Source organism: Cyprinus carpio, unplaced genomic scaffold, assembly GCF_018340385.1.
Source record: "Cyprinus carpio isolate SPL01 unplaced genomic scaffold, ASM1834038v1 S000006730, whole genome shotgun sequence".
Classification (NCBI taxonomy): domain Eukaryota; kingdom Metazoa; phylum Chordata; class Actinopteri; order Cypriniformes; family Cyprinidae; genus Cyprinus; species Cyprinus carpio.
The window spans coordinates 55,417-74,334 of NW_024879333.1; the positions used below are offsets into that span (position 1 = coordinate 55,417).

Here is an 18,918-nt window from a genome sequence, read left to right on the forward strand (position 1 = left end):
TACAAAGTCGTGAGTCATGGTTTAAAGTCGTGATTTACGGGCTCAAAAACCTGCCTGGAACGCAGCATTACAATAAATGGGTGGTGTCTGTACTCCTCTGATGATTAAATACAGGTCACGTGCACTGTTTGCATACTAGCGTTAGGGTTGGTTGATTTGGCAAAAAATGTAAATCTCCATTTTTTTTCATAATGTTTGTTACGATTTTTAACTAGTTGATTTACAACTACATCTTGTACAAACTTGTCTTATACCTATGTTTTGTTGATTTGTAAAAGAATGTTGATGTAAATTTTTTTAAATAATAATTGTCAAGGTTTTAAGGTAATTCAAATTGAAAATGACTGAAGGTATGACACCAGTAGACTTATTAACTATAAATGTTCTGTAAAAACAGTGAACAGCAGCTTTCAGTCTGTCATCATTATGCAAACATGAAATATCAGACATACAGTTGTAGTTCTTTACATATTTTTTATTCGATTGCACTGCTTTTACATTGTTTTTTCTGTGTAAACATGGATGTGTTTGACTGTTGCGCTCGCGTCTCTAGCAGCATCTCATAAAACCCTGCGCTCAAGTTAAAAGAAGTTCACTCCCATCTTCTTACATGTTTCCTATTCCACTGCCACATCACATCTTTATCAACACAAAAGCACATTCATCACTCTTTTCTCTACTTCATCGGCATATTGTCAAAGAATCTAATTCTAACGTTTGTTAATATTTATATTCAAAATCACAAATAAAAACATTAGACATTTGCTTTATTTATATTTATGTTATTGCTTTTTATCTGTTTTAACATTTCAAACATTAAATTCGAAGTAATGGATCAAATCTGAAAAATTGCATGAAATACATGAATTTTAGGACAGGTCCTGAAGCTTACATTAACAAATAATCCCTCTGCTACTTTTACAAAATGTCATTCTTTTCAAAAACTGTTCATATCTTATAGCAGAAACAACACAAATGTTTAGGAGATATTTTGTCTTCTCAGAACACAGGATTTGCAGTCTTCAGATTCCCAGCGCGTCTTCAGTCACCTGACATCCCAACAGAGCGTTCCCATCACACACACACTGAGACAGGCCGTCCACTGAAACACACACACACACACACACCTGCAAACTCAAATCACTGTAAAAGAACATGGAAAGCACTAACTCACAGAATATGTGGTGTCTAATATTTCAACCATTGAATATCATCTCACGTTTCTGAGAGCGGATCCATGACGCCGCCTTCATGGCCACAAACTGCCACTCATCCTGCTGATCTGATTTAAACGCATATAACCAGATGAGAGCGAGGATGGTGGCCCACACTGACACGTCCACCTGAAACAAGCACACGTCAAACACACGCACTGGACCAATCATCAACCTGTCTGAGGATGACATCATATGTCCCACCTGTGCTGCTTTCTGATTGGTCACCTGGTCCTCTGTCTTCCCAAACACAGCAGCCAATGAGGCGTTAAGCTCCCAGAATCCTGCGGCCTTCTGAAGAGAGACCAGTTGGAGCAAAGGGTCCTTCTGGGGCTCAGCTTCATCTGAAATACAGATAGTTTAGATAGATGCCATCTGGACACCCATAGCAGAATTGTTTCTGATGTTTATGATTAAAGCAGAAAAATCAAATAAATAAAAGCCTCATTCAGACAGGATTTGTTTTGTTTTTTGTGACAGATACCAGGATTGTCTCTTTTTCAATGTTCTGAAACACAGAGCATGTGACAGATACCAGGATTGTCTCTTTTTCAATGTTCTCCTGAAGCAGGCAGACCAGCGGTGATGATGTCTCTTTTTCAATGTTCTGAAACACAGAACAGTTTGATTTTAAATGACAAAATATTTAATTTGTGCAAGACAATTCAGAAAAAGAAAATGCAATTCTAACCCAATATAACCAAACCCTGACTGATGAAATTTCTGTGATAAAAAGCATGATGATCAATAGTCTACTTTATGACAACTGTGCATTATATAATGTACTTTTCTCTTTTAATTTGAATTAAGTGAAGAAAACAACTGACCTATCGTTAAGTCTTCAAGCGCAGGTGAGGTAATGGCAGTCGAGTATCAGTTGCACAAGGAGCAGTGTTGTGCCAAATTCTGCACCCTGCCAGATTACGCATCCCCTAGTATTGGCAGGTTTAGGAGTAAGTGTGGGGGAGGAGTTAGGATTAGGGGTGGGGTTGGGATTAGGTAATCAGGTAGCGATTTCAATGAGAGGGGTGCATAATCTGGCAGGGGTGCAGAATTCGGCACAACAGTGGAACTCAGACATCTGTAGGTTTCAGCGCCATAGAGAAACACTGAAAGATCTTGCATCGGTTCAATGGTGTTTATGCTACAAAAATGGAAAAATGATGCGCCTGTGGTACTTGTAAAACTGATTCCAGTTATCATGGCAATTATGGCAATGTATTTCATTCCATTTCCTGAACCCAAACAAAACAGCCAAATGTCCATAAGCATTCAACCCTAATCCCAATGAAGACGAAAACGTTTATTTTCTGGTTGTCATACTCTCATTAAGTTACACTTCATCTGCTGAAGCAGAACGTTAATGTCATCTTGTGCTTCAGCAAGAGATCTCTGGCCAAAACTCCAGTCCATACTAACATACAAACCTAAATAGCGGACTGTTCTCACGTCTTGTACAGTGTAGGTCAAAAACATAAACGAAGGGCTACATTTCACTCTTCATATTAAACTGGTTAAATGTAAAGCAATTTAATCGTACCCTGCGGTACATGAACAGTGTTGATACGGGATGTTGTCATCCACAATCGCGACGACCGTAATGAGACTTCTCCCACTTGCATTGTGATCAGTAAACCCTGCTTCCAAATTAATCGAGTTAATTAATGGAGAATTACCCACCATGTATATTTTAAAATCTTGTATACATCCCTCCATGGCATATTTAATTCCCACTTGAATGGTGGTCCTTCTGTGTCCAAAATTGTTCAAAAACATCTTGTGTGACAAGGTTTTCACACTGACAGCTGTCATTGTAAAACAATAAGCAGCTCCATCTGTTTGTCCGAGGGAGCAACAGTAACTAAGGGGGGCGGGGCTTACTATAGGTCAATTGTTCCTTTCTAATTTCTAATCTGATGTACATCTACACGCAGTGTTTATATAAAGTGCTATGACTGAAGGGATTAAAATCTGAAAGTAACTCAGTAACTAATACATAATATTATGTCTCCATATAAAACAAATCCTGTCTAATTTAGCGCATTGTATTGAAAACCTGCGGCTATTTTGTTTGATTTACCCTGATATGACATGTCATCACATTCAATCATCATGTTGGACGATGGCATGGAACATGCTTAAAAAAAAAAAAAAAAAATAATATATATTTTGACATACAGTAAAAGGCTATTAGATTGATAACAAGAAAAGCTCAGTGAAGTGGCTGTATATTTTTCTTACACACTGGAGAATCAAATGCCATTTGGGGAGCCATTGCTGAGGAAACAGAGAGAAAACCCAGGGCTTGTTAAGGGCATAAGCTAAAAACAATCATTCAGTGAGTGACAAAATTAGATGGAAAAAAAAAAAAAAAAAAATATATATATATATATATATATATATATATATATATATATCTATATATATATATATTTATATATATATATACACAAAAATAAAAAAATTAAGACATGTTCAGTGAAGTGCTGCTGTCTGTGCATTTCTCTTACGCATTGCAGAACAAAATGCCATTTGGGGAGCCATTGCTGAGGAAACAGACAGAAAACCCAGGGCTTGTTAAGGGCATATGCTAAAAACAATCATTTAGTGAGTGACAAAATAAAAGACAAGTAGATGAAATACCCGCGGAACATTTTTTTCTTTTAAACACTATAGCACTTCTCAATGTGTCATGTGAATTTGCTAAGAAAACAGAGAGAAAAGCAGATATTGTATAAGAATAAAAAAATAAAAAAAACATATCTGACCATCACAAACAAAAAACAGTCACACCAAACCAGTTTTTAACCATGACTGAAATCTATCTCATGTCATCCAAAAATTGTAAAATTGGTTGATTGACCATTCTTAATTTTTTTGAGTGATTAACTCCATGTTTTGGTACTGAAAAACCACACGTATTTGTTTTTATTTCTTTTTGTCATGGCCCACATCTAAACCTCAATATCTGATATAATGTGCTGAGATTTAATAATAGGCTCTTAAGTAGGGTGGCCATATGCGCCGTTCATACGGGACACGTCCCGGCCAGGATTTTAATATTGCCTAAAACATCCAAAGCAGTTTGACCAATAACATGCAGGTATTATACATAATCTACCAATCGTGGGGCTGCGCGTGAGAAGGTGAGATCTACAGGTAACAATCAAAGCGATGCAAATATGCGCACGTGTTTGTTCGTTCGTTTGACTTGAAGCGTCACTGCTCAAAAAAAATAAAAAAAATAAATAAAAACAGCAAAGTAGGTGCGAGAGTGATCCGCAAGCATAAGGAGCCGTCTGCTCCGCTCTCTAGCTCTCATGAATGTCTCACAACGATCGACCTGCAAACAGCCAAAACCTGGATATTTTAGGCAATATTAAAATCCTGGCTGGGATGTGTCCCGTATGAACGGCACATATGGTCACCCTACTCTAAAGATCAGTTTCGTTCCAAGGAGCTACAACTGTCCTGAGCGGAGATTATTGAGGTTTATCTAAAAATCTGCATAACTAAAACAGGCGCTTTTTCAATGACAGTACATAGAGGTAATCACTCAACAAACAAATTTGGAAATTAAAAAGTCAAACAACCTCCACTGGGCCACTTGAGATGGACTGAACCATGAAAACAAAGAATATCGTAGGATATTTCTTACCGCACATTCTCATAGGGGCACATCGCATTGCAGACATCTGAAACATACCTAATAAAGAACTGAATGTTGATTATGTGAGTACACCAAATTATTATGTATGTCTACCTACTATGTCTCGTAGGATATTATTATAAAATCATACTTGTGATCCAGCTTTGTCCAGTCCTCATCCTGGTGTGCCAATATCCTGCAGAGTTTAGTTCCGACCTGCTCCAACTCATTTTCCTGAAGTTTCTAGTTGTCCTGAAGACCTTGTTTAGCAGGTCCAGATGTGTTTAATTAGGACTGAAACTAAACTCTGCAGGACAGTGGCTCTCCAGGATCAGGATTGCTTTAAACAGACAATAAATCAGTAAACACAAAAGTACACACACACACACAGAACTTACGTGCTACTGGCACGCTCCTCTGCAGCAGCGGTCCTTTCACAGTCTGTTTGCTGTCTTTATTGACACCGATGAAGGCTGTATGAGCACTGCTCACTCCGGCCTGAACGCTGAGCTCCACAATCCTTTTCCTGATGTTCTCTGTGTCTGCTCCTCCGGCTCGTTCCTCCTGCTCCAGAGAGCGGATCACAGACCGGGCCGCCAGCTGGTGGATCGTCAGCCTGCAACAAACACAAACCTGTGAACAGTGTCTTCACTGTCAGACGCGGCCTGGAGGCTAGTGAGCGGTGTGACTAATGTGAACACAAATGAGTTTTTGGTCATTTCATCCCACTCTTTATTTTGATTCATGTTACATCTATAATTGTTTTATTAAAGGTGATTTCAAATTTTCCTTTCTCTTTGGAGAATTACAAGCTCTTGGTGCATAAAGAAGATCTGTAAAGTTGCAAAGACTAAACTCTCAAATCCAAAGAGATATTCTTTATAAAAGTGAAGAGTCAACCACTCCCCCCTAAAACGTCTCGTTCTAACACGCCGCACATCTCTACATCACTGTGTGGGAAGATTTGCATAACGCCGCCCAGATGTTCACGCAAAGAAAGAAGGCATAACCTTTGATTCTCGCTGTTAACGCCGGTGCCATGTTGTGGAGAGGCTGTGTGTTTCGTTTGTGAACTCACTGGATAGCTGGCCAATCAGAGCACACCTTGCTTTTCAGAGCAATGAGCTTTATAAGAATCGATGCTTTTCAGAATGAAAGGGCATAGAGGAGCAAAAATAATGTACAGTATGTGGAAAATGTTTTTTTTTAACCTTAAACCACATAAACACATTGCATTACACCAAACACACAACATAAATGTTCTTTTTAGCGACATCATATGACCCCTTTAAAGTCAAAATAAGCAATAAAATAAATAGTAAAAATCAGTTGGGACGGCCACGTTCAAAAGCATAATAACATACTTTTTACACCAATAAATTTCATAAAAAAAGAAACATATTCCTCATTTTGAAATGAAGAAATCACCACCCCTCTGAGGCTCAAGAGCAATGTCCTATTCATGAACGAGCTAATTCTGTCCAATGAACCGGCTGAAACTTGTATGTGTGTGTGTGTGTGTGTGTGTGTGTGTTTGTACTTGTGTGTGTGTGTGTGTATATGTGTTACCCTGTGTCTTCCGTTGGTTTAAGAGTAAACTGAAGCTGGTTAGTCACCGGTTGATCTTTCAGCCTGTATTTCACAGTTACAGCTCCTTCTGTCTTTCCTGAACTCTATGATGAAGAAGAAAGAGAAAGTAACTTATTTGACACAGGATTTTAAAGGGCAACTATTTAAACTAAATGTGATGCAACACAAGCAAGCAATTTATCTAATGGCACCAGATGTTACAAAATCAATCACAAAAAACAGCCAATCAAAAGAGCGTGTGGGCGGAGCCTCTCTTCAAATTCACTGCTTTCTCTAGCTTGTGAGCTTATTTGTTCTTGTTCTCTTTATATTTTTTAAAATCTTTGGTAAAATTAATATCCATAATGCTTTCATTTTGGCTATTAGTCACATACAATCATAAACTCAAATGGAACCCTTTAAACATGTAATGATCAGTGCCTCAGATGATCATTCAGCCCCACCAGGATTTCGTGGGACTTTTTGCAGATTTTTCTAGCCTAAAATGATTGAATTTGTGGTGGCTTTTCTCAAAATTTGCTGCAATATTTGTAGCATTTTTTGTGCTGTTTTGCAGTGAAAATATACCACAGACAACATTCTTTTAACATTTTTAATACTTTCTGACCTCATGAATACACATGCAAACTTTTTTCTATTATGTTTTGTCTAAAGGTAAAAAAAAAAAGGAATTTCTGACTTATTAAATTATTTCAGGCTTTACAGGGTTAACAAGTCAGTATTTTTTTATAATATAACAAAGAAATTTAAATATAACAAGTCTATAAAATATAGACTACCTTTGTACACAATTACACAGTAAACAAATGGTTTCAAACATATTAAAGTACAAAGATTGCAACTAGAAAGCCTTTTTGCTTCGCTCATTCCGTTTTTTTTTTTTTTTTTTTTTTTTTTTTTCTGCTCATCCATTTTTGCAGGAAATCTGCTATTTAGAAAACTGCAAGCTCCTCCAAGAATTGTGAAATCCTGAAGGGACTGATTATTGGCAGTGGACATTCAGTTTATATGCAATTCACAAAAACAATAGTAACAGTTTAAGAAACAGAATCTCCTGACGCTTGTTGTGTATCACTATTAGCCGACTAATTGCATGTTTATATTAATTTAACTAAATAGACACTTTTAACTAATAATTCAACAAATTTTTAATTCTAACTAGTGTTTTCTGCATCAGTGCTCATTTAACTCATTAGCCGACTAATCGCATGTTTATATTAATTTAACTAAATATACACTTAACTAATTACTAATTATAACTAGTGTTTTCTGCATCCGTGTTGGCTCCAAAGATGAAGCTGATGCTGACTCGCCATCTCCACAGTACAGTGACGCGCCTTCAGAGAGAAATGCACCTTTCATACGGATTACATAATCAGACAGTTTGTGATTTCAATTGGTTTGTTTTAAAAGTAAACATTTCAAGCCTTCTATACATATATTGTCTGTGAGGCAAGTAGCCTATACGAGTTTGGCTTCATTTGTGAGACAGTTCACAGAGACGGCAGAAAGCACATCCAAATCGTTTTCTGTGTTTAAAAAAAAAGCACAACGTTTTGTTGATATTGTGAGTGTGCGCACAAATAAAAGTAGACCTTTTACAGTTTCGAATGATGTTTTACTCTTATCTGTAATACTCTTATATGTTTCCGCTGTTATCAGGAAAGCAATGTCAGTTATCTCACCATGCAGTAGCGCACTAACAGCTTCTACACTCGGATATGTGCTTAATAGCACACATTTATCTAGGTTAGCGATAGAGCGAGCGGCTGTGTAAAGTTGCTTTTTTTGACATGCGATTTCATATGATGACATATCGCGATTTCTTTGATCAATTTTGAGCTTCTACACTCTTACAGTCATAAATGCATTCAGTATGAATTTGAAACATATTTCCAAAAGAAAACCAATTAGAGCTTTATCAAAATGTTGTAACATGTCTCTAGAACAGACATAAGTCAAAATTATCACTAAGCAAAGGTTTTACAAAATGTCTAGACATATGGCAAATAAATAAATAAATCCTGTGTCCAGGGACTTATTTTATTTATTTATTTAGGTTTTTTTTTTTTGGCCATGCATTGGTCATAGAGCTCATTGTAGAGGTGTCTCAGGTGTTGAAATAGATTTGTTATACATTATACAGGTTCATGTGTATGTGTATGCGGTGCAGAAGCAGCAGCGAGAGTGCGTTATTGTAACGCGAAAGCACATTAAAATAATGCACGAGCGCGAATCTCTCCACTCGCACACAGATTTCCTTTGCTCTGTCACACGCTGCTCTCTCTCGCTCGGAGAGAGTGCGCGCACTTAAAACGTGTCTTCTCTCGCTCAAACTGTGTCCTGTGCACTCACAACTCTCTTGATGCTCATGTGCTAGATATTCATTCTTTTCGCACCTTTCTATTTCTAACCTTTTCCATTCACATCTTTCGGATCTTTTTCCGCGTGCAGTGTGAACGCTCTGATCCGTTAACATGGGCTCGGAAAAAATACGCATCAAAGACAGTGTGTGAACCTGGAGTTACGTAGACATATGCCCAGTCTGTTCTGTTCTCGCGCTCCACTTAGGTGCGCTGCATTCTGATTGGATTGGATAGCATACTGCGGGAGGTCAGGCTGCGGAAAATCGTGCTATGAAGCGATTTAGAAATCGCGCACATTCAAATCGTGATTTTATGACGATTTCGATTAATCGCACAGCCCTAGTAGATATACTGCAATTACCTCAAAGGCCAGCCGTTAGCAACCTTGTTTTGTGACTAACAGACTAATACTGCCCTACAAAGACAAAAGACCATAAGAGAAAAATGACTTAAGATTTTTATTTTTCCAGCCAAATTTATTATAGGTAGGACACTGAAAATACGGCAATTATGTGTGTGTAATGAAAATTATCTACATAAAATTCTTGAGCTCAAACTTGATTTTGACCCCTGTTTTGAAGTTTCTGTACTCTGACATCATCTGCAAAAAGTAAAAAGTCATGCCAAGGCAGAAGGCAGTAACTTTCACATTATCAATATTTTGTTGCTGAACACCATTTACAAAATCACTATAATAACATCTGTATAACGTCTAGTGCAGTGCTTCCCAAACCTGTCCTGGAGGACCCCCTGCCCTGCACATTTTGTATGTCTCCCTAATCAGACACACCCAATTTAGTTCTTGCAGTCTCTACTAACGAGCTGATGAGTGGAATCAGGTGTGTTAGATAAGGAGACATACAAAAGGTGCAGGGCAGGGGGTCCTCCAGGACAGGTTTGGGAACAATGATCTTGAGCTACCTCACAGGCTATAACATATAGTAATGTGACTGTATTAGTTGTTGTTCTAAAAGTAACAACCAGACAAAAAGTTAAATGTGAGTGGATACCGTTTTGCAACCAATTTATTTGCAATGTTCACTAATGTAAAAGTATGCAAGACATAGCCTAACTGCTTTTACGTTGAATTGAATGAAAATAGCCTAAAAGGACAACTTGTGGATTGATGTGAATGGCAGCAAGTTGGAATAATGCTCAGAATGCTTGTGGATTAAACATGTCGGATGACGTTCATTGCCATGGATTTACATTTTTACATTTATGCATTTAGCAGACGCTTTTATCCAAAGCGACTTACAGTGCATTCAGGCCAACATTTTTTTTTTTTTACTGAACATGTGTTCCCTGGGAATCGAACCCACAACCTTTTGTGCTGCTAACGCAATGCTCTACCACTGAGCCACAGGAACACTGATTTGGATTTTTATCAGATTACAAAAAAAGGCAGGATGTGGATTTAATTGCGAACTGTTATCACTGATTTTATGTGTGACCATGCTACATGCTACACTGTCACGGCATTCAAGTCCACATGCGTGCAACTAGAAGTGGGCAGCCCCAGACTGACAGGCTTTCTTTGAGTGAATAATCTGCATTATTTAAAAATATTAAAGATAAATAAATAAAATCTTTGCTTGTTTACAGTGCTTTGTTATATGAAGCAGTTTGGTAGATTGTGATTGTCTAATTCATTTGTTTAATGAAGTGCTTCAGTGATAGATGTGTGAAAGTACACAGGTTACACCGTAATTTAAACACAGCTTAATTTCATTGACAGTAAAACAAAGGCAGAATACCGTAACTCCTGGCCGGCACAGTAACTTCGTAGTGACGCACGGCTAAACAATGGCAGAGCACCGTAACTCAATTTGAGCGCTCCAAAACAAAGTCAGAGAAGTCAAAGAGTGGTAACTGGTGAAATACGGTGTTCTGCTTTGGTTCCTTTTGGGCTTTTTTAAAGTTACTGTTTCTCACAAAAACAACAAAATTGAATCAAGAGACTTATCCACATGCTAAAGGAGGTCGACCAAAAACAAAGTAAAAGCCTTTCGCCTTTGAACGGCAGAATACATTTTTTGTACTTCTTGACAACCAACAGTTAGTTGACTATTGAAGGGCGGCCCTACTTTTATCGCATCACATCTAGGTTAGGATAAATAAATTTTTTCTTAAAATCACAAAGCCACTCAAAAACAGCTGACATGTTGGATTCAGCCTGCCGTCTGCTGGTTGTTCAGCCCTTGGTTTAAACAAATTAATGACGCCCATTAGATAAAATCATTCAAAGCTTTCACCTGTCCTTTAATCTGAGCGTAGATGAGTGCCCTCTGACCCTGGAACAGAGCATTGATGGGTGGGGACAGCATGTCCACCGTCACGCCTTCAGGAACAGTCCAGTCCACAGAGATATTATCCACGGCCGGCTGGAGAGCAAACCTGAGCGACTGCATCACCTGACGGAGAAGAGAGGCTGGTAAATAAACACCCTAAACCTCTTGAGCTGATTCTGTCCAGTCTGTTTCCACAGCAGGTCTTACTTTGGGCTGCATGCGGTCAGTGCCAGTGATGAACTGAGCGTGACCAGAACCTTCTCTGGCCATTCCTGTGATGAGAGCCGTACTCGCACCCTCGCCGATCCCGAAGGAGAAGCACCTGCAGACAGAAGAGCAGCATCAGTGCTGACCGCCTGACATGAGATCAGTAAATGAGGAGGACTGAGATGAGTGAACGCACCTGTGAGAGTAAACATGACTCTTCACCAGATCCAGCACCTCCTTAGTGTTCCACACCTCTCCATCAGTGAAAATAAATGAGAGAGAGAGAGAGAGAGAGAGAGAGAGAGTAAATGATCTGTTTGTTTTCCTGAAGGAATCTGTGAGTGTGTGTGTGCTGGCCGTGCTGTACCTGTCGAGGGTGATCTGGGTAACAGGGCTGACTGTAGATGTGTTTCAGAGGCTGAAGGATCTCTGTGCCGCCCATGTCTGCACTCATGCTCTTCACTCTCTTCAGAGCCTCTTCCATCGTGTCCTCGCTGTACACAACACTCTGACTGCAACGACATACACCACAGTCTCTCAAAACTACAGCTAACCCACACGAAGTCACTCCTGAAGATTAATCAGCATCTAGTTACTGACGGAAAGAAGGACTCAAAGTGAGATCCGAATCCGTAGATGTTGAAATAGCATCCCATGGGCAAACTCTTCAGCAGCAGCAGCAGCGTGTCCTGGAGAGATACATGTGCAGATGAGCACGCATGACTCCATACACTAATTAATGCGTCATGTCTGAAATCCTACATCTTACTCTTGCACTTTCGATGCGCATCTGTGCGTCGTTCCCATGATGCATCCTGCAGTCCATACTGCCTGATCTGTCAACCACAAAAATGAACTCGCCTTGAGACGCCAGTGATGACATCACGTCCGCAGGGAACTCTGGGTACAGACTGATCATGAGCGCCGGGTCGCCCATCAGAGACCCTGAAACATTTACATTCATTCATTCGGCAGATGTTTTTATCCAAAGCGAATACAACAAGTGATTTATCATAATATGGCAATAAACACGAGAAGTGCCTGTAATACAAGCTTTCAGTCATCGTTCAAAATAGTAAAATCTGGGACAGGAAAGTATAAACGATAATAAGAGAACAGAAAAAGAGAAGAGATTTTTTTTTAAGTTTTTTTTTTTTTTTTTTTGATGCTCATGGAAGAGATGAGTTTTCAGTTGTTTCCTGAAGATTGTGAGGATCCAGCTGTCTGGATGGAGTTAGACAGTACTGTGGTAAAAGGGTGTAAATGGCCTGAATCCTGTATGAACCGTGTTAGACTGCATGACAGTCTCTATCCTGCAGAGCGAATCAAAACTACCTGAGCAACTAATCAAGCCCTGCATCTCAACTCACGTACAACCCGCCCTATACATCAGAAATCAGTGCACAAACTTCTAGAATCTTTTGGTGTAGGGCAAAATCAGCATTCTTTGATCAAATAGTGACATGAACACCAGTAGTCAAATAATAGCCTTTACCAAGAAATTCTGGCAATTTTACATTGCAGTGTGATTCTCTCCTACGAGCTGTCAATGGTTCGACTGGAACGAGGTCTTACGATGTGTAACGTACAGTATGACAGAAAAACTCTTATTGGGATCATATCATACATTCTGACAAGCAACAACTATACAGTACTGTAAAAATCACAAAGAGTTTACTGGCTTTAACTCACATTACACTTACACCAAACAATTCACGTACAAACAAAAGCATCATATCTCCCATGTTTCACTGATATTTGCACTGGACGTTCAGAGTTGTACCTGACGGAGCCGCAGGTGCTGCTGCCTCGACTTCAGCAGAGGGCTGATGGGAATTCTCATAATACAGAAACAGCTCCACATCCTTATCGAACCGGTGACCAGGACTCAGATTCACCTACACACACGAACACACACAATTATAGGCTTCTTGAAATTGAGATGTTAAGTGCATAAACTACACACACACTCACTCACACACACAGAAAGAGACACACACTCACACACAGGCACAGAAAGAGAAACACACAGTACCGATGCATGAGTGTGTTGGGGTTTGTTGAGCTTCGGGGGATTCAGGGGGATGCTGGACTCAAGTCTGGAGATTCGGTCTGAAGATCTCACTTCAACACTCAGAGACAGAGTGTAAGGAATAACTGATGCTGAGGAAACTTCTGGAACTCCAGCCGCTGAAGCTGAGAGAACCACACAAACAAACAAAGATACTTTATAACTCCAGATCAATCTAGAGCCCAACAGCAGCTTCCATTCTGACCAGAAGTGATCTGAGCATCAGACTGGTTTGAGATGCAGCTGATTGGTTGAGAAAGTGATAGTGATGTGTGCGGTGTCTCATACTCGGAATTTGTGCTCTTTTATCCCATCCAAGTGCACAAACACAGCAGTGAGTAGTGAATAAACACACACACACACACACACACACACACACACTCTCTCTCTCTCACACAAACACACATACAAACACACTCACTCTCTCTCTCTCTCTCTGTCAAACACACACTCTCTCTCTCACACACACACACACACACACACACACACACACCCAGGGAGCAGTTGAGGGTTCGGTTCTTGCTCGAGGTCTCACCTCAGTCGTGGTATTGAAGGTGGAAGAGAGCGCTGGTCATTCACTCCCCCCACCGTCAATCCCTGGCGGACCTGAGACTCGAACTCATGACCTTTGGGTTACAAGTCCGACTCTCTAACTTGCCCCCCACTTGTTATAAAAAGCTGTTTGGACTGCTGATCATGAAAGCACTGAACTACCCACAACTCTAATGTAAGATCCATGCATTACATTTCTGCAGTACTCCTTCATGAGCGGAACGCTACTCATTCTGATGCATCGCTCGCAGTGCAGATGAGGACACAGGCCCTCTGTAAGCCTACACTTTACCTGATACCAGGTCAAGATTACCTGCTGGTGTGTATCGTGGGTTGAGTACAGCCGGCAGACAGAAGCGCAGCGCGTGATCGGCCTGGACGCTGAGCTCGATGATGTAGACGATGGTGATGGAGGCATTCTGACCCGGAGACAAACAGCCCACACTCAGTTTGAACACATCTGAACTCTCCTCGCTCTCTTCCAGCAGAAACGCCTGCTGCCCCGAGCTCACAGCATCATCATACTGATCCCGCGCCTGTGAGAGACAAACTCATCCGTATCCACAAACTCCAACACAATCAGATGCTATTATTCCAGTGGACACAATTATCAACAATAGAAAGATCCTGTCTGTCGTTCAGCGTCTGGACTCACGCTCTGTCTGTCCTGCACCTCGGCCACAATCTCCTGCTCTCCGATCCTGGCGCTGAAGTGGCAGACGGCGGCGTCGGCGGGCAGCGGGAAGACGAACACGGCCTCCAGAGGACGCTCCTCCTCATTCACATACTGCAGACAAGAGCGGACGGAGGCCACGTGATCCCGGACCTGCAGCTCCACCGAGATGCTCTTCAGAGGAACTGAGAGAGAAACGTCACAGACACACAAACATCTCTAATTATACACAGTATAAAATATAAACAGTTACACTCTGTTTTTTTTAAGAAAGAAGAGATGTTTATACCTGGTTCATTTTTTTCAGAGACGAGACCACAGCAGTTCACCATGATGATGCTCTGAGAGAACAAATCAGCTTTTACTGCACATTATATTTCATAACTTGTGTGTATTTAGACACAATCTGTCATGACTACGTAATCTGCTCAAAAATAAACAGCTGCTGTATTAAGTTATACAGAAGGGTTAGACAAAATAATGTGATCATCAGGGAAATATTTCTTCATTAAGGTGTTTTACCAGCACCACCGTTAAGATCGCTTCCAGCTATCCTGCGATTGAGCATATTTCCTGCGGCAGCGGTGTGAACACATGGTTAGAGTGTGCATCGACCTGCACTTCGAATTCTAACCGGAAGTAATAGACCATCCGCTGGGCTGGATTGGTAATCGGGCATACCATGCATTTACCAGGTGGACCGACAGAATGTTTTATTTTTGTTTTTTCTTGCGAGGACCATCACGCAGGGACAGCGAGCAGCTAGTGGCCCATTGGTTTGTCTTCTGTATTGACGGTGTAAACCACCCAATCACAATGCGCTATAGACGGAGCGATGAGCCGTTGTTCACTGACAAGCTGCGCAAAATACGATCGTGGTTTTGCTTGTCAGTGAACAGCGGCTCTGTGTAGTAAATGCTGCTCCACGTGAAAGCAGCACATGTAGAGATTTGCCGCTGATTACAGAACCAGCTTTACTGACGAGATACACATTAATATCGTGCAATATTTATCTGCATCCCTATTAGTGACATCTTTGATTTCCTTGCCAAAGAACTCCACAGATGAGGAGAGGGAACGAATAGAAGCAGTGTATCGCAAGCCGTTTTAGCATTTAAAACTTGGTTTGACTATCCATAAATATATCGCATAGTCACAATTGTAATTCGACTAGTCACAATGACAATTAGAGATATCTTCAATTATAATTGCACTAGTAAGAAATCGGATTAGAGATATCTCTAAATACTTTATGACTAGTCAAAACTCCATTTAAGATATCTGTAATTACTTTATAGATATCGTCAATAGACGCGTCATACATCCGCAAATGTAATTGGAGATATCTCTAATTCAATTTCAACTAGTCACAATTATAGTTTAAGATATCTGAATTGCAATTGCTCCTAGTCGAATTGCTCCTGTGTGACGTCAGAATAAATTTACTCAGCTCCTCCCCGCCTACTCTGCTAACAACATAATAAAAGTCTGCTTTTGTTGTCACAGAGAGAAAAGCGACTGGATGAAGTGCTTCATGGATTATTAAATAAATCTGGATGCAGCCTTATGTGGTAAAAGGTCTCCAGCGTGCATGTGTGTATAGCGCTGGGTTTTTAATTGAATCATGTTGCAAAATGGACCAAATGCAGAGTAATCGCAAACTGCTCATCTGAATTTATTTATTATATATTTAGACATTGAAAAACAATTGAATTATACAAAAAAAAAACATGAAAAATAGTACAAATAAATGCATGACGGACAAGAGCAATGCCTAATCAGATGCAGTCAAAAAAGGTGAAGGTTGATTTTAAAAAGATTACGATTTAATGAAAGTCTGACATTGATGACATTTATAAGTAGGTTACGTTACATTGTGTATGAATTCAGGTTCACTTGTGTCATTATGGCAGCTTGTTTTGACGGACCAAATGCTGTGTAATGTTCAATAAAGGCAGAAAACCACAAACTGCTCGTCTGAATTTATTATATATTTAGACAATGAAAAACAATGGAATTATACAAAACACATACATGAAAAATAGTACAAATAAATGCATGACGCACCAGAACAATGCCTCATAATCAGATGCAGCCAAAAAAGGTGAAGGCTGATTTTAAAAAGATTACAATTTAATAATTGTAATCTGGCAGTTTATAATAAAACTTATTATAAAGTTTATCTGGCATTGATGACATTTATTAGTAGGTTACATTACATTGTGTATGAATTCAGGTTCACTTGTGTCATTATGGCAGCTTGTTTCCACCATGGAATGAAAAATAAAGGTAATTTGCAGCTTTTTATCTTACCATCTATTCTGACTTTTTTCTCAGAATTGCGAGATATAAACAATGCGAGTTATAAATTGTATAATTGAGAAAAGTTGCTATTTATCTATCAATTAATTATTTCTTTATTTAGTGGCGGAAACAAGCTTCGATAGGAAATAGCCCACGAGGTGGGAGTATTGTATTGTATTATAGCAAGATATCCATGATGATGATATTCTGCTGTGTTCAGTGATGAGTGCCAAATGTATTCTTTTAGGCAGCGGCTATTTGCACTAGGTGTAAATAGCAATTCGATTCCATTTACACTAAGTGCAAATAGCATATTTTCTTAGCGATAGATTATATTTACACAGTATTGTAGTTCATTATAAAACAGTACGCAATAATGTATTGAATGTGAATTCTAATTTTAATTCAACTTTTGAAATGGATGCCACCTTATTAGGACAATAAAGTCCTCCCTACACCTACCCTAATCCTAACCAATATTTATTTTCAACGTTTTAATTATTTTTATTGATATTAAATGCCTTTCCAATACGATATGAGATTTGAAAAAGGGAGAAAAAATGTTCGGCAAACGGCGGATGCAAACTCGGGTCTGTCGCGTCAAATTGTACACACTTTAACTGCTACTCCACTGAAACTAACGCTGATTTAGCGTCATTTTTCAGTCTTGACTGTCCTAATCGGCAGATAGCATAAACAAAGCAGGCTTGTTTGCACTTAGTGTAAATAGACACTCTGATTCTTTTAACATTATATCAAATGTTGCAACAGCTGACGAGGCTTATTCATGTGTTCGTTTGTAAATAAAGGCTAACAAAATTGAATCCACAACACACATGTCTCAACATTACGATATAAAACAGGACAAAAGCCTATTTAAGTCCTCTCTGTATTTTACACATGCTCCAGCTACATTTTTATTTCCATACTTTTGAATTACTTCTGTATAATACAGTTTAAAATCACCCAAAGATGCAGGACCTTTATTATACAACTCTTACACAAAACTGCGAATGACAACAGTTTCTGAGCTAGGATTGGTTAAATAAAATGTTTAAGGTGGGGTTCAACAAAGGATTTGCATGCACATTGTAGATATCTATAAACGCATTTGACTAGTCAAATTGTTAATTCCAGATATCTACATTGCAATTACGCCTAGTCATAACATATATCTATATATATAGTTCTTCCTAGTCAAAAATCTGATTGGGATATCCATAATTAAATTGCAGATCTCTTTATCACAGATATCCCTAAAAATTCCAATTCATAGTCATAAATTAATTGCAGATATCTACAAATGTATTTTGGATATCTTTAAAAATTTTGAATGAAAGATCTTAAATTGTATTTTGACTAGTCAAATCAAATTTAAAGATACCTTGAATTGGGATTACAACTAGTCAAAACTAATTTAAAGATACCTCTAATTGAATTATCACTAGTCAAATTGTAATTTGAGATATATTTAATTAGAATTTTGACTAGGCAAATCATATTTAAAGATATCTTGAATTGGAATTACGACTAGTAAAAACTAATTTGAAGATATCTAAAAAAAAATTTTCAATGAAAGTCAATGGAAGATTATGACTAGTCATAATCACATTGTAGATACCTTAATTCCAATAACGACGAGTCCTAATTGCAATATTGATATCTGGAATTACAATTGTGACTATCCGAAAATATTTATGGATAGTCAAATCCAAGTTTTAAATGCTAAAACGGCTTGCCACAAGCAGTGTTCTCTTGAACCAACGTCATTCGATGTTACACGCGATTTCTTGGCCACTGGACGTTTTTCTGGAGTTTCAGGTGAATCTATGGATTCTAAATCAGATTTTGATTTCAGGTGTTTATATGTATTGTATGTCAGTTTTTTCAGTCTGAGAAGAGTGCGCCGTGCTTTCTACCTGATTGTCTGTAGGTGAATTAGAGATACTTCTGTTCTTGCTTTTTGTTGAACGATTCCCCATAATAAGTCCAACGACTTAG

At 39.0% G+C, this 18,918-nt stretch overlaps 1 protein-coding gene across 1 annotated transcript; it reads right to left on the reverse strand.

Moving 5' to 3' along the window:
- Nucleotides 1-761: 761 nt before the first annotated feature.
- Nucleotides 762-18,914, reverse strand: LOC109051517 (von Willebrand factor A domain-containing protein 5A-like). Its single transcript, XM_042755616.1, has 22 exons — nt 18,837-18,914; nt 14,903-14,954; nt 14,596-14,798; nt 14,254-14,476; nt 13,353-13,513; nt 13,101-13,215; nt 12,087-12,262; nt 11,918-12,006; nt 11,683-11,829; nt 11,514-11,591; nt 11,318-11,432; nt 11,075-11,233; nt 6,433-6,536; nt 5,262-5,479; nt 4,873-4,920; nt 3,858-3,917; nt 3,725-3,760; nt 3,456-3,491; nt 3,295-3,351; nt 1,419-1,558; nt 1,220-1,343; nt 762-1,102 (listed from the first exon to the last, which is right to left on the reverse strand). Exons 1-22 carry the CDS (start codon nt 18,897-18,899, stop codon nt 1,023-1,025), a joined length of 2,484 nt encoding a protein of 827 aa, XP_042611550.1. The 5' UTR covers nt 18,900-18,914; the 3' UTR covers nt 762-1,022.
- Between the last annotated feature and the right edge of the window lie 4 nt (nt 18,915-18,918).

Coding starts and splice junctions, on each gene's coding strand:
- LOC109051517 (XM_042755616.1), bottom strand. CDS start 18,899: ATGGGGAATCGTTCAACAAAAAGCAAGAACAGAAGTATCTCTAATTCA. Junction 12,007..12,086: donor TGCGCATCGAAAGTGCAAGA/GTAAGATGTAGG, acceptor GTATCTCTCCAG/GACACGCTGCTGCTGCTGCT. Junction 3,492..3,724: donor GGCATTTTGTTCTGCAATGC/GTAAGAGAAATG, acceptor CTGTTTCCTCAG/CAATGGCTCCCCAAATGGCA.